This window comes from Aethalodelphis obliquidens, unplaced genomic scaffold, assembly GCF_003676395.1.
Source record: "Aethalodelphis obliquidens isolate GAN/ISIS:26980383/991018 unplaced genomic scaffold, ASM367639v1 scaffold28, whole genome shotgun sequence".
Classification (NCBI taxonomy): Eukaryota; Metazoa; Chordata; class Mammalia; order Artiodactyla; family Delphinidae; genus Aethalodelphis; species Aethalodelphis obliquidens.
In genome coordinates, this window is record NW_020837972.1 from 6,732,979 (window position 1) to 6,747,930 (window position 14,952).

The 14,952-nt window shown below is 43.5% G+C and overlaps 1 protein-coding gene across 3 annotated transcripts in view; it reads left to right on the forward strand.

Moving 5' to 3' along the window:
- Positions 1–14,952, forward strand: part of ACACB (acetyl-CoA carboxylase beta) — a 136,711-nt gene that overhangs the window by 101,126 nt on the left and 20,633 nt on the right. For 2 of the 3 annotated variants that reach the window (XM_027124488.1, XM_027124487.1), the window contains 8 exons: positions 416–542; positions 631–738; positions 3,879–3,935; positions 4,172–4,213; positions 5,929–6,144; positions 7,580–7,735; positions 8,608–8,811; positions 10,186–10,341. In XM_027124488.1, coding sequence (XP_026980289.1) covers positions 416–542; positions 631–738; positions 3,879–3,935; positions 4,172–4,213; positions 5,929–6,144; positions 7,580–7,735; positions 8,608–8,811; positions 10,186–10,341 — 1,066 coding nt within the window. The remainder of the gene's footprint in view (positions 1–415; positions 543–630; positions 739–3,878; positions 3,936–4,171; positions 4,214–5,928; positions 6,145–7,579; positions 7,736–8,607; positions 8,812–10,185; positions 10,342–14,952) is intronic. The other variant, XM_027124486.1, reaches the window with a different exon arrangement.

Consider the following 14,952-nt stretch of genomic DNA (forward strand, 5'->3'; position numbering starts at 1 on the left):
TGTAAATAACGTGCTCAGAAATGTCAGCATCGTTGCCCTTTTTTCAACTTGGTCCTGTATGTTATGCATCGTGCTTGGACTATCTGTGTTTGCAGCAGCCTTGGGAGGTGTAATGGTTACTTTTGTTATCCTCAGTTGACTCAGAGGAGTGAGATGAGGTTGCAAGGGTCTACCGGCCAGTAAAAGGGGGACCCCAGCCATGCCCGCAAAGTGTTGGGAATCATTTCTTTTATTCAGCATCTCAAATCACATAGGTTCATCCTTCCCTTTTGGGAAAGACCCCATCGATGGTGCCTTGGACCTAGTCAGGAACCACAGGAATTCTGCACAGACTTGGATGTGCTTGCAGAGTGGTGGTTGGGAAAGAGTGAGGGTCAGGCCTGACCTATTGCCTTGTGGGGCAGCGGCCCCTCAGCCCTCCCTCTCTGCCCCGTGCCCCCAGGAACTTTGATGAGGTCATTTCCTGCTTTGCCAACGTGCCTAAGGACGTTCCTCTCTTCAGCAAGGCCCGTACTTCCCTGTACTCCGAGGATGACAGCAAGGTGAGTGTCTGAGCAGGGAGCAAGCGGAGGAGGGGGCGGGCTGGGGCCCTGGGCCCTTCTACTGCCTACCCTTGGTTTTCTCTCCCAGAGCCTCCGAGAAGAGCCGATCCACATCCTGAACGTGGCCATCCAGTACGCAGACTACCTGGAGGACGAGCAGCTGGTGCCTGTTTTCCGGACATTCGTTCAGTCCAAGGTATGCTGGGCAGCCTCTGGTTCTGGGTCCCTGGAGAAGGAGGAAGGGCTCTCTTGGTGAGGTGTCCATGTGCCCAAGTCACTTACATAAACAACCATGTACGCATATAACTGTGGGTTGGTTTGGTAAACATGTGGTGTCCATTGCCGGCATAGATTCTTACCCAGCAGTAGGGACAGCTGTTACATATGCTTAATGACCCCAGCTGCAGACAGATGTGGAGCAGCTTGGCAAGTGTAGGTAGTAGAATTACGGGGCAGGTGCTGTGTGACCTCCAGCAGGTTACTTTATCTCTCTGATCCTTAAGTTTTCCCATCTGTAAAAAGGGATACTTAAGCTCATAAATTAATCACATCTGCCAGGCACACTGTATAGCTGCTAGTTCTTTACCCTCTTGACTTGGTCTCAACTTTAAGAACACTTGGAAATTTTTGGCTGTCGCTTTTTAGTGTGTTCATCTGTACATGTGTTGTATCCCCCATGTTATTCTGGTGGGAGGGACGCTTCTTACCTCCTCTGACTTGGTGTCCCTCAGAGGACCTGGCCTGGTGCTTCCTAGGCAGGAGGTGTTGGGTGAATAATGCACAGATGATGCCATGAAAGCTTAGGGACATTGTTGTTAGTGATGTACTTAGCCTTGTGTGATTGATTAATCAACAGTGTAATGACGTACATTGTAGAAAATGTTGAAGGGGCAGACGGATCTGAAGAGCTTGCCCCACCATCCAGGGCAGTGACTGTGGTATATTTCCCTCTAGCCTGTTTCTTAACATAGCTGATGTCCTTACTGGACTTTGAGCTTGGCATCCCATGGCTTAGATAAGGCAACGTTTGAGCTGTTGGCAGTTTGCCTGCCCCCTAACCAAATCAGATGATGCTCAAGATACTTGGTGGTTCTTCCCCCGAGGGGGCAGTGGAGGGGTGTCAGAATCACCTGTGAACAGCCGTGCTATGGGGGGCAACGTGGCTGTGTGTGGGAAGGAGACAGTTCTCTACATACCAACCCAGGAGGATATGCATGAACTAGAAAAGATTAAACGTATGTGTCTCTGTACAAATAAGTGTTTATATACAGCATACCAAAGAGAGGAAAGTTAGCAGAATGTACACCTACCAGGAGAGTGGGAGACATTTTAATGTTACATATTTCTATATTATTTAAAAACTTTTGCACTAAGAAGATACATACGTACACATTCGCAGACACATACACACACCTGTACATTCACGCACACCTGTACATTCACGCACACCTTTAATTGAGAAGAGTAATCAGGCTCCCAGTAGAATCCTCTTCATTTTCCAATTTATCCCGTTTTCTTTGCAACCTGCATTCTGTTAAGTGCCTTACCTCTTTCTGAAATGGGCTAAGACTCTTCATTTCTCCTAGTAATTTTCCTTATCACATGGAGAAATTTTAAAATATCCTTGTTTTCTGGTCTTCTGGGTTTTTTTCCTTTCCCCAGAGAACTATACAGAATAGTATTTATTTCGTTTAGGGAGCAACTAAAAACAGTTTAGTACTTTCCTTGGGTAATTTTTGACTGAAGTCGAATATACACAGCAGTGCACAAATCATTAATGTACAGCCTGGTGAATTTGCACAGGGAATTCCCAAGTGTGACCAACATTCAGATCAAGAAATGACTGCTCTGGCCCCTTCTTGAGCCTCTTCCCATCACTACGTCTCCCCCGCCAGAGATAACCAGCCAGTAGCCTGACTTCTAATAGTAGAGATTAGTTTTGTCTATTTTAGAGTTTTGTATAAACTAAAGCATATGGTTTGTACTTTTTTGTGTCAGTCTTTTTTATTCAGCTTGTCGTCTTTTTTTTTTTAAATACAGCAGTGCCCCATCCCACCAATTTCATTAAAGAGTTCATGAAATGTTAAGATATATATATATATATGTAATACGTATGTATATATTAATAGCTTTACTGAATATAATTCACTTAGCACACCATTCCCCCATTTAAAGTGTACAATTCAGTGCTTATCAGTACAGTAGTCCCCTTTTCTGCAGTTTTGTTTTCTGCAGTCTCAGTTTCCCACAGTCCACCGCAGTCTTAAATGGAAAATTCCAGAAATTTTTAAATTTAAGCAATTTGTAAGTTTTAAGTTGTGTGCCATCCTGCTCCGTCCTGCCCGGATGTGAATCATCCCTCTGTCCAAGCGTAGCCGCCCGTTAGTCACTTAGTAGTCAGCTCGGTTATCCCATCAACGGTCATGGTATTGCAGTACTCATGTTAAGTCACCCTTATCTTACTTAATTATGCCCCCAAAGCACAAGTGATGCTGGCAACTCGGACATGCCGAAGAGAAGCTGTCAAGTGCTTCCTTTAAATGAAAAGGTGAAAATTCTTGACTTAATAAGGAAGGAAAAAAAATGTATGCTGAGTTGCTAAGATCTATGGTAAAACCAAGTCTTCTATCCATGAAATTGTGAAGGAGGAGAAAAGAAATGCGTGCTAGTTTTGCTGTCACACCCTAAATTGCAAACATTACGGCCACAGTGAGTGATAAGTGCCTAGTTAAGACGGAAAAGGCATTAAATTTGTACAGGAAAACATCTTGAGAGCCCACATTCACATAACTTTTATTACAGCATATGGCTATAATTGTTCTATTTTGTTATAATTATTGTTAATCTCTTACGGTGCGTCATCTATAAATTAAACTTTATCATAAGTATGTATATATAGGAAAAAACATCGTATGTATAGGGTTTGGTACTGTCCGTGGTTCCAGGCATCCACTGGGGATTTTGGAACGTACAGCTCATGGATAAGCAGGGACTACTGTGTATTCATAGAGTTGTGTAGCCATCATTATGATCATTATGTTTTAGAACATTTTCACCGCTCCCACCAAGATGCCCATTAGCAGTCACCCCACGTTCCCTCCACCCAAAACCCTTTCCCCTGCCCTAGGCAACCACTAATCTACTTTCTGTCTCTATAGATTGGCCTGTTCTGGGTATTTCCTATCAATGGGGTAAATGGAATTTCATACACTATGAGGTCTTTGGGGACGGGCCTCTTTCACTCGGCATGCTTTCAAGGTTGATCCGGGTGGTAACAGATATCATTCCTTTTTGTGGCCAAATATGGTCCCACTGTGTTTTTGGTTTTTAATGCAGAAAAACATCCTTGTGGAGTATGGACTCCGGAGAATTACGTTCCTGATTGCCCAAGAGGTCAGTCCGATTCTCAGCGCATCTGAGTTTTTCGCATTCTTCAAGACCGGGTGCCATTTGTTTGATGTTTACTCTGTAGATTGGGGTGGAAAAAATCAGTCCCTAGAGAAGAGATGGCTTTCCAAACTATTCATTCTAAAAGTGGACTGGGTTAGGGTTAAAAATCACAGAACAGGTCTATAAATATTTAAAGGAGTCTTGCTTGATTTGCCTTTCATATGGATTTCTTTTTGCAGAAAGAATTTCCCAAGTTTTTCACATTCAGAGCAAGAGACGAGGTATGGTGAAGAGCAATGAACTGGTTCTGGCTTCCCTGGGTTATTTGCTATTCAGCAAGAATATAGTTCTTAGTCCTTGTGGTGTCCCCATATTCTAGAACATGCAACTTTTGTGTAGATTCCAGCCTTCCTCTGGGCTGGTATTTCCAGTGAGAGCCCCATGTTGCTCTGTGGAGCCCAGACCCCACGTTTCCCTCCCTTTCAGCCTTCACTACAGGTTTCTGTCTCACCTGGATACTTTCTGTACTTGCCGGTGTAACTCTGTAAGACGGTTCTCCCAACCTCTTTTTCTTTTCTTTTTTTTTTTTAATATCTTTATTGGAGTATAATTGTTTACAATGTTATGTTAGTTTCTACTGTACAACAAAATGAATCAGCCATACGTATACATATATCCCCATATGCCCTCCCTCTTGAGCCTGCCTCCCACCATCCCTATCCCACCCCTCTAGGTGGTCACAGAGCACCAAGCTGATCTCCCTGTGCTATGCGGCTGCTTCCCACTAACTATGTATTTTACACTTGGTAGTGTATATATGTCAATGCCACTCTCTCACTTCATCCCAGCTTACCCTTCCCCCTCCCCGTGTCCTCACGTCCATTCTCTACGTCTGCGTCTTTATTCCTGCCCTGCCACTATGTTCATCAGTACCGTTTTTTTAGATTCCATATATATGCGTTAGCATATGGTATTTGTTTTTCTCTTTCTGACTTACTTCAGTCTGTATGACAGACTCTAGGTCCATCCACCTCACTATAGATAACTCAATTTCGTTCCTTTTTATGGCTGAGTAATATTCTATTGTATATATGTGCCACACCTTCTTTATCCATTCATCTGTCAATGGACATTTGGCCAACCTCTTTTTCTTATGTTCTTCCAGAACAGTGGTTGGCAAACTATGGCTTGCAGGCCAGCCCCCTGTTTTTATAACCAAAGTTTGATGGGGACGGAGGCCACACCCATTAATCACTTACTGTCTCCTGTAGCTTTCTCGCTCCAGCAGCTGAATCGAGTACAGTTGGCCCTCCGTGTTCACGGATTCCACATTCGTGGATTCACCCAACCATGGATGGAATCTCCGCAGTTGGTTGTGTCCGCGGATGCAGAACCCGCGCATTCGGAAGGTGGACTGCGGTTGTGACCGACCGTATACTCCATCAGTCCTCTGGCCTTTTAAGAAAAAGTTTGCTCGTCCTTATTCTAGAACAGGTGGGCTTGTTCCCAGCACAAATCCAGTCTCCACTAAACAGTATTTTAATTTATCCAAAGCCTTACTTTCCTAGTTAAGACGCATCCTTTCTTCAGCTTCTTCATTTTCTCTCCAGTCTCCAGCACTGTCAGTCACCTCCTTCTGAGGACCTAAGGAAGCTAAGGCTTAGTGACTTCTTGAGAAATACTCTGTGGGGTGGCAGATAGAGAACAGCCTGGTGGTGCCAGCAGGTGCTGGGGACTAGCTGGCTCCCCTGGGGCCAAGAGGCTTATGCCAGCACAGGGTTCCATGCTTGTGGCTCTCCTCTGCACCATCGCAAAGTCCCAAATCTCTCGAGCTCCCAATTAGAGGACATCATGAATGCTCCATTCCTGAGTTCTAAACCCGCAAACACCAGGGATCTGCAGGACAGGGCATGGATCAAGCAGGCACGCAGCCCCACTGTCCAACGCCACCTGTGTCTGTGTGTCCATCTGTTTTCTCTCTCTGGTCGGCCCACAGTTTGCAGAAGATCGCATTTACCGTCACTTGGAGCCGGCCCTGGCCTTCCAGCTGGAGCTCAGCCGGTTGCGTAACTTTGACATAACTGCCATGCCCTGCGCCAACCACAAGATGCATTTGTACCTGGGCGCTGCCAGAGTGAAAGAGGGCGCAGAGGTCACGGACCACAGGTTCTTCATCCGCGTCATCATCAGGCATTCGGACCTGATCACCAAGGTAGGATGTCACGGGGTGTTTCTTTCTCCCCCTGAACTTGTCACTCACGTGCTGCCCTTGCCTTCATTGAGTTCCTGCTCTGGGTCAGGCCCTGGGCTGCACTCTGGGGATCTCAGGGTGCACAGGGCACACACAGCCCTGCCCTTGTGACTGACACTCCAGTCTGGGGACGGAGTGGGAGGTGGAAAATGAAGTGGTCTGTTTTCATGGGAAGTCATGTGGATTCTTCCTTCTGTCACAGAGATCTCTCTGCGTGAGGAGAGAATTGGGAGGATAGAAAAGAAATATCCTGATTTGTTAAGGGGATTTTTTTTGTACTTGCTCATTGCGTGAGTGATCATGTCCCATTGTTTCTTGCATTTAGAAAAGTAATTCATGATTATATTGTGAAGATTGCAAAAAGTACTGAAAATATTTTTTTAAATTAAGGAAAAGGACCAGAATCCTGCCATTCAGGGGTCAGCCCTGTTGGTGACCCTTTCTAGGCCTAATTCCATATATGTATTGGGATTGGGTTGTAGGTGTAATGTTACAGATAGGAGCTCAGGCTGGACAAATCATTTAAAGGCTTTTTTTTTTTTTTTTTCACTGTAGACCTCTTTCCATGTTAATGAAGATGATTTCCTTCATGCAATTCCCTTGCATGGATGTATATCTTGTGTGTGTAATGTTTTTTAACACATCCCCTAGTGACGGATGTTAAGCTAATCAGTATTTTGCTGCCTCTGTCACCTAGATATTTTAATAGCTTTTATGATTATCCAGGTACGGTAAGGCCGACAGATCAGGAGACAGTTATGATCGAAAAGATGGTTTATTTGTTATCACAGATTCCAAGAGGAGGGGGCGTGCTGAGCCGTGGGGGCCACATGGGGAAGCACCAGGGCTGCTCAGGAGGCAGAGGGAGGGGGGATACATGGACAGGAGCCTTTATTGTGGATTCTGCAGGAAGGAATGGGTGAGGCAGGGTGAGCAGGCTTGGGACTGGCTAGCTTGAGTAATTTCAGCAGGCTGTGAGCGTAGGGACTGTCTCTAGTTGTCTGATACCTGGCCCTGGGGTGATTAGGGCCAGTGGATAGTGGCCTGGAGGGTGAGAGCCTGACAAGGAGGTCGTTGGGGTGTGGGGTCTGGATTGGTTGGTTTGCCTGAAACGCATGCTCATGGCTGAGTTGTTTACAAACTCTAGGAATTGGCTAACCTGGGAGGGGCAGTCCCTCCAGGGTCAGCAAGGCCCAGCTGTCAAAGCATCAGAATACAGAAAATAACAGAGGTGATGAATACACGAGACAGCCTTGGACATCCCGTTACCTCTGGAGGCAGGGCTCTGCTGTCTGACCTGGCACGCCTTTTGGAGGAGGGGGATGCTCTCCTTTCCCTTTGACTCTCTGGGCCCTGCGCCCCTGGCCTAGCGGCTGCCCCTCTCCCCCTTTGACAGGAAGCCTCCTTCGAGTACCTGCAGAACGAAGGCGAGCGGCTGCTTCTGGAGGCCATGGACGAGCTGGAGGTGGCGTTCAACAACACCAGCGTGCGCACCGACTGCAACCACATCTTCCTCAACTTCGTGCCCACCGTCATCATGGACCCCTCTAAGGTCTCACCTCTGGGGGTGGGGCTCTACCAGGCTCCAGGTTCACCTTCACTGGGACCTTCCTGCTTCAGGGTATCGTCTCCTGGTGCTCGAGACCTGAGCTCCAGGATGCGTATGTGCATGTCTGAGCCTCACTTGCTGCAGGTGGAGAACAAACCTTCCATTGATTAATTGTAGAGCCGTTTTTCAGCCACCACCCTTAGGACTGTCCCTAAGGATGTTCCCCCTCCGTGGGCACGCTTCACGTTTTGGAAGACACAGATGCCCAAAATGTCCTTTACAAAACAAAATTTTGTCCTCTCCCGAGTTCCAGGCTCTGTTGGGGGCTGCATGTGGGTGGGGGAAGGGGGGTGAGAACCTGAGGTCTGTGGCTCAGCCATTCTCCATTGGCTGGTTCTTCACGAGCAGGCAGAGTCTGTGGTGGTGATTCTGGATGAAAGAAGTTCTAGTCCATCAGCTTGGCATGTGTGGGGTGCAGAGGCCCATGCTGATTCCCCAACTCCACCAGTTCACATAGTTCCTTGAAGAAGAAAATGCATAGACTTGGGATGCATGATGGAGAGAAAGACAGGGTAACATAGGGGCACTAGCTCTTACCAGCCTCAGTTTCCACATCTGTCAGTGGGGGACAAAAATACCAGCCTCTCTGAGTAATTATGGGGACAGAGTGAGATAATGAGCTTAAATGCTTAGCATGATACCTTTGATTATTATCAGCTTAGAGTTAATGGATACATGCTACGTATTGCTCTGCTATATACATGCAGTGCATTTTGCATTCAGTATATCTCATCTTTCTGTTATAATCAGAGCTAGAACTATTACGAGTGTGCGCGGAATGGGTCCTGAAATTGAATTGCTGTGGTATGCTGCAGATTGAGGAGTCAGTGCGGTCCATGGTGATGCGCTACGGCAGCCGGTTGTGGAAACTCCGCGTGCTCCAGGCTGAGGTCAAGATCAACATCCGCCAGACCACCACCGACCGCGCCGTTCCCATCCGCCTGTTCATCACCAACGAGTCAGGCTACTACCTGGACATCAGCCTCTACAAAGAAGTGACCGACCCCAGATCTGGAAACGTAAGGCCGGGCTGGCTCACAGAGGTCAAGTCAAAGTGGAGGCAGGCTGCCCGGAGAGCAAGACGTAGATTAAAATGGCACTTGGAAGCTTTGCTGTGTCAGACTGGGGCTGCTCCTCTGAGTTTTATGATAAACGTGTTAGCTTCTGAATCCCAGTTGTTCATTCCTCTGGGAAGGAGATTGAATCCAAAGTTTAATCCAGTCTAGAACCATGTTTGGGATAAGATGTGGAGTATTACGGCTTATTATAATACAGTTCCCAAGTTAGTTCAGTTAGGGAAATGTTATTTTCCCCAACCGTGTTTTGGAATAGACTTTTGTAAAATGAATCAAATTTCCTATTGTCTACTATATATACATGTAGTGGATTACATGTATATGTATATAATCGTTTTATTTTGAAACACTTAAAGACTCTCAAAAAGTTGCAAAAATAGCACAGAGGAGAAAATTTAGGACAGAGAATACTCATGTACCCTTCACCCAGCTTTCCCCAATGATAGCATCTTTTTTAACCAGAGACATTGTCAAGACGGGAAGTTGACACTGGTCCACTTCCTGTCTTGACAAGTCTATTAACTCAAATGCAGACCTTATTTGGGTTTCACCAATTTTTACATGCACTCTGGTTTGTTTGGGTGTGTGTGTGTGTGTGTGTGTGTGTGTGTGTGTGTGTGTGTGTGTGTGTGTGTTAGTAGTATGATAATTACAGTTTTGGAGCTGTGTCTCCACATCTGTTTCCCACAGTGGCAGAGAAGAGATTATTCTCCCGGGCACTCACTTTGTTATGTGATATGTGCTATGCTTCCCCTCATTATTGTAGTTGATTTACAATGTTGTGTTAATTTCTGCTATACAGCAGAGTGATTCAGTTATACATATATATACACATTATTTTTTTAATATTCTATTTCATTATGGTTTATCACAGAATACTGAATATAGTTCCCTGTGCTGTACACTAGGACCTTGTTGTTTATCCATTCTATATATAATAGCTTGCACCTACTAACCCCAAACTCCCAGTCCGTCCCTCTCCCACACACCCTCCCCCTTCACAACCACCAGTCTATTCTCTATGCCTGTGAGTCTGTTTCTGTTTCATAAGAGTTCCTTTGTGTCATATGTTAGATTCCACATATAAGTGATATTATATGGTATCTGTCTTTCTCTTTCTGACTTACTTCGCTTAGCATGATAATCCCTAGGTCCATCCATGTTGCTGCAAATGGCATTATTTCATTCTTTGTTCCGGCTGAGTAGTATTCCCTCGTTGCATTTTCACTGAGGACTGGGAGGAAATAAATTGGGCAGGAGTGTGGTTCTCTGAGACTTGCCCTCCTCACTCTCTGTTTTTCTTTCTTTCTGGTCCAGATCATGTTTCACTCCTTCGGCAACAAACAAGGGCCCCAGCACGGGATGCTGATCAATACTCCCTACGTCACCAAGGATCTGCTCCAGGCTAAGCGATTCCAGGCCCAGTCCCTGGGTACCACCTATGTGTATGACTTCCCGGAAATGTTCAGGCAGGCAAGTCCTGAGGCTGAGACTCAGCACTGCCCAGGGTCCCCTTAGGGACTCCACTGGCATCCACACCCCCCATCCTTAGTTACTCTTTTTTTTTTTTTTGGCCACACTGTGCGGCTTGTGGGATCTTAGTTCCCTGACCAGGGATTGAACCTGGGCCCACGGCAGTGAAAGCACCAAGTCTCAACCACCAGGGCACCAGGGAATTCCCCTTAGTTACTCTTCTGAAGACCCCACTCTAAAGAACACAGTATTCGTGAAGGAAAAGAAGCTAATATTGAGAATGACTTCATAGTATATTTTTCTAAAACAAACCTAATTTCATCCCAGTGATAAAAAGGAATATAATATAGAAACTTTGGAAGGTAAAGGAGAATGGAAAGAAGGAAAAAGTGACTCCTTGTTCCACGTACTAAAGACAAATTGTTTACCACTTCCTTCTGGTCTTTTTAGTGCTTATATTAAGTGCTGGCTACATGCCAGGAACCATTCTAAGGGTAGATAGACCATGAGGAAGAGGATGGGGTCACTGCCTTTGAGGACTTTTCGGTTTACTTAAAAAAATAATGTTTTATGTTTTTATGATTATTAAATATACACTGGATACAGAAAAATAGGAATAAGCAAATAAAATTTCACTCATAGGTAATCACTTGTCTGCCATTGAGGACTGCAATACCATTTTAGTGTATTTCCTTCAAGTATGCTTTCTATGCCTTTATTTTTTTTACGTAGAAGGGCCTTTCAAGGAGACTGAGCACAGTGGCATTGGTGATATTGGGTGCCTGTGTACATCTTCTCCATTGCCTTGTGAATGACGTTCATGAAACTGAGATCGTGGACTTCTACTGTCCACAGGAAATCATCAGGGTACTTTAGGCATAGGAGATGCAGGATAGTAGGAAAAGCTGCCGTTTAGGGTCAGTAAGGCCTGGGCCTGAGTTCCAAATCTGTCCTTTGCTTCCTGTGTGTCCCTGGGCAAGTTCCTTCACCTCTCTGGGCCTCACTTTCCTCCTCTGTAAAATGAGGCTAATAATATTACCTACTTCCCCAGGTTGTGGTAAGAAATATATATAAAGTATTCAGTAGAATGGAAACTTTTATAATTAAGAATGTCATTGTCTGTATCCTTTTGCCTCAGAAGTCACAGGCCATAAGAATAAGAAACAGACAAATCAGGAATAAATCCATCCACTTTCTTTTAGGTAAAGAAACAGAGTATGGTGGACAACACATAAATTTGAAAACAGATGAAAATTTCTGAGAAAAATATATCTTATCAAAACTGACTCAAGAAGAAATAGAAAATGTAAATAGATTATAAGCATTAATGAAATTGAATTAATAGTTCAAAAACATCCATCTACTAAAATTGGGCCCAGCCAGGGACTTCCCTGGTGGCACAGTGGTTAAGAATCCACCTGCCAATGCAGGGGACACGGATTCGAGTCCTGGTCCGGGAAGATCGCACATGCCGCGGAGCAACTAAGCCCGTGCGCCACAACTACTGAGCCTGCGCTCTAGAGCCCTCAAGCCACAACTACTGAAGCCCGCGTGCCTAGAGCCCATGCTCCGCAACGAGAAAAGCCACAGCAATGAGAAGCCCGTGCACAGCAACAAAGAGTAGCCCCCGCTCGCTGCAACTAGAGAAAGCCCACGCGCAACGAAGACCCAAAGCAGCCATAAATAAATAAATAAATAAATTTGGAAAAAAGCATTAATGAAATTGAATTCGTAGGTCAGAAACACCCATCTACTAAAATTGGTCCTAGACAGTTTTACAACAATTGTTGTCAAACCTTCAAGGGACAGATAATTCCCTTTGTATACAAACTGTTTAGAGAATAGAAAAAACAAAGGGAATGCTTCTTAACTCATTTTATCAGGTTATTATTACTTTAATATTAATCCAAGGTAAGAACATTAGGAGAAAGGAAGTTTATTGTCTCATTTATGAACACGAACACGAATCATAATTAAAATATTAGCAAATGAAACCTAGTAATGATTGTTTAAAAAAAATTTAGACTAAGTAGTATTTATCTTGTGACAGCTTGTCTGGTATTAGGAAGTCTATAGTTTACCATGTTAATAGATTAAGAACGAACTTAAATTTCTCAATAGGTGCAAAAAATGTATTTGAAAAGATAATATCTATTTATAATAAAAGCTTTTAATAAACTAGGACTAGAAGGGGACTTTTTTTTTAATTTATTTCTGGCTGCATCAGGTCTTCGTTGCTGCACGCGGGCTTTCTCTAGTTGCAGCAAGCAGGGGCTACTCTTCGTTGTGGTGTGCAGGCTTCTCGTTGTGGTGGCTTCTCTTGTTGCAGAGCATGGGTTGTAGGCACATGGGCTTCAGTAGTTGTGGCACGCAGGCTCAGTAGTTGTGGCTCACGGGCTGTAGAGCACACCCTCAGTAGTTATGACGCATAGGCTTAGTTGCTCCGCAGCATGTGGGATCTTCCCGGACCAGGGCTCAAACCCGTGTCCCCAGCATTGGCAGGGGGATTCTTAACCACTGTGCCACCAGGGAAGCCTCAAATTTGTTTATTTTGATAAAAGACATCCACCTAAAATTAATAGCACCTAATGGTGAAATGTTAGAAGTATTCGCTTCAAAGATAGGTACAGATAGAAATATCCATTAACACCCCTTCTATTCAACTTTTTTTACTAGAGTTCTTGGCCAATGCAAAAATATGAGAAAAAGAAATAAAAGGTATAAAGACTAGAAAGAAGGAAGCAAAGTTACGTTTTTCATAGATGATATAAATGCCTATACAGGAAATCAAAGAGAATTTATGGAACCAATTAGATAATACAGCAAGATCGCTAGATACAAGAGCAATATACAAAACTTAATTGTACTCTCATAGACCAGCAATAATTGTAAAATCTAATTGGAAAAAATGCCATTTACAATATTAAGATCAGCTCCAAGTTTAGGGATAAATCAAACAAAAAACATACAAGACCTTTATGGAGGAAATTTTGAAACTTTACGGAAATACTTTAAGCCTAAATAGAGAGATATATCATGCTTATGTATGATAGGAAGATTCAATATTGTAAAGATAATAGTTCCCCCCAAATTAATACATTCAGTATAATTCTGGAGTTTTGGTGCAACTTAAAAACTCATAGGGAAAGCAAAAGTTCATGAATAGCAAAAACACTTCTGAAAAAGAACAAAATCAGGAGGACTTGTCTTAGCCATCCTTTAAAATAAGTCATTATTTGGGCTTCCCTGGTGGCGCAGTGGTTGAGAGTCCGCCTGCCGATGCAGGGGACGCGGGTTCGTGCCCCGGTCCAGGAAGATCCCACATGCCGTGGAGCAGCTAGGCCCGTGAGCCATGGCCGCTGAGCCTGCACGTCCGGAGCCTGTGCTCCACAACAGGAGAGGCCACAACAGTGAGAGGGCCACGTACCACAAAAAAAAAAAAAAAAATTAAAAAAAAAAAGTCATTATTTACTTTCAAGCAGTAGTACGTACTACAGTGTGTAATATTATTGTAACAGAGCTAAACAAATAGACCAATGGAACAGAATAGAGTCTAGAGTCAGACCCACTCACAGACAGAACCTTGATTGAATGCAGAGGTGGGATTCTGAATCAAGGGAATAAATTTCACTAAAAGGTACAAAGAAATTTCTTATCTAATTGGGAAAAAATTTTTTCGATTTCTACCTCATCTGGTGTACAGAAATAAATTTCGAGAGGATTAAAACTGCTCGGAGTGAGTTGAAAGCATAAGCATAGGAAACCCTCATAAATGTGACTATGTTAAAATTTAAAAGTTATTTATGTAGAAGAGAAAAGACAAACCCCAGATTGGGAGAATATGTTTAAATATCTGTTTCCAGCAAGGGATTAGAGCAATATTATCTACAGAGCATTTATAAATCAGTTGGAAAAAAAAAAAAAGCAAAACTATAAAAAATATGGGCAAGAGTTATAAATAGGAAATTGACCAAAAAAAAAAGAGAAACTTACAAGATCAATCAATATATTCTAAGGTGCTCACCTCACTGATAATCAGTGAAGTACCAACCAATATCACAGTACAAAAAAAAAAAAAATCACAGTACAGTTTCACACCCAGCAGATGGGTAAACATTAAAATATTTGCCAAAGCCAAGTGTGGACAAGTATATGGAGCAAAGGAGCTCTTACACATTCTTACTAGAACTGTAAAACAATTTGACAATATCCAGTAAATCTGAATTTTCACATACCCTATGACCCAGCAATTTCATTCCTAGGTATACACCCATTGAAACACTCATCCGTGTTTATTAAAAAAAAAAAAAAAAAAGACCATAAAAATGTTGATTACAGCATTGTTGGTGTAGAATTGGACACCTAAATGTTCCTAAAAAGGGTTATGAATAAATAAATTGTGATATGTTCATATCATGGAAAACTGAACAGCAGGGAAAATGAATAAACCAGAGCTAAATTTATCAATATGGATAAATCTCTCAAATATATTGGAGAACTGGAAAAATAAGTTGTGGAAGAACGTGTCCAGTGCAATACCATTATTTAAAGTATAAGTCATGCAAAATAATGCTATGTTTTTTGGGGGGTTTTATTTTTATTTATTTATTG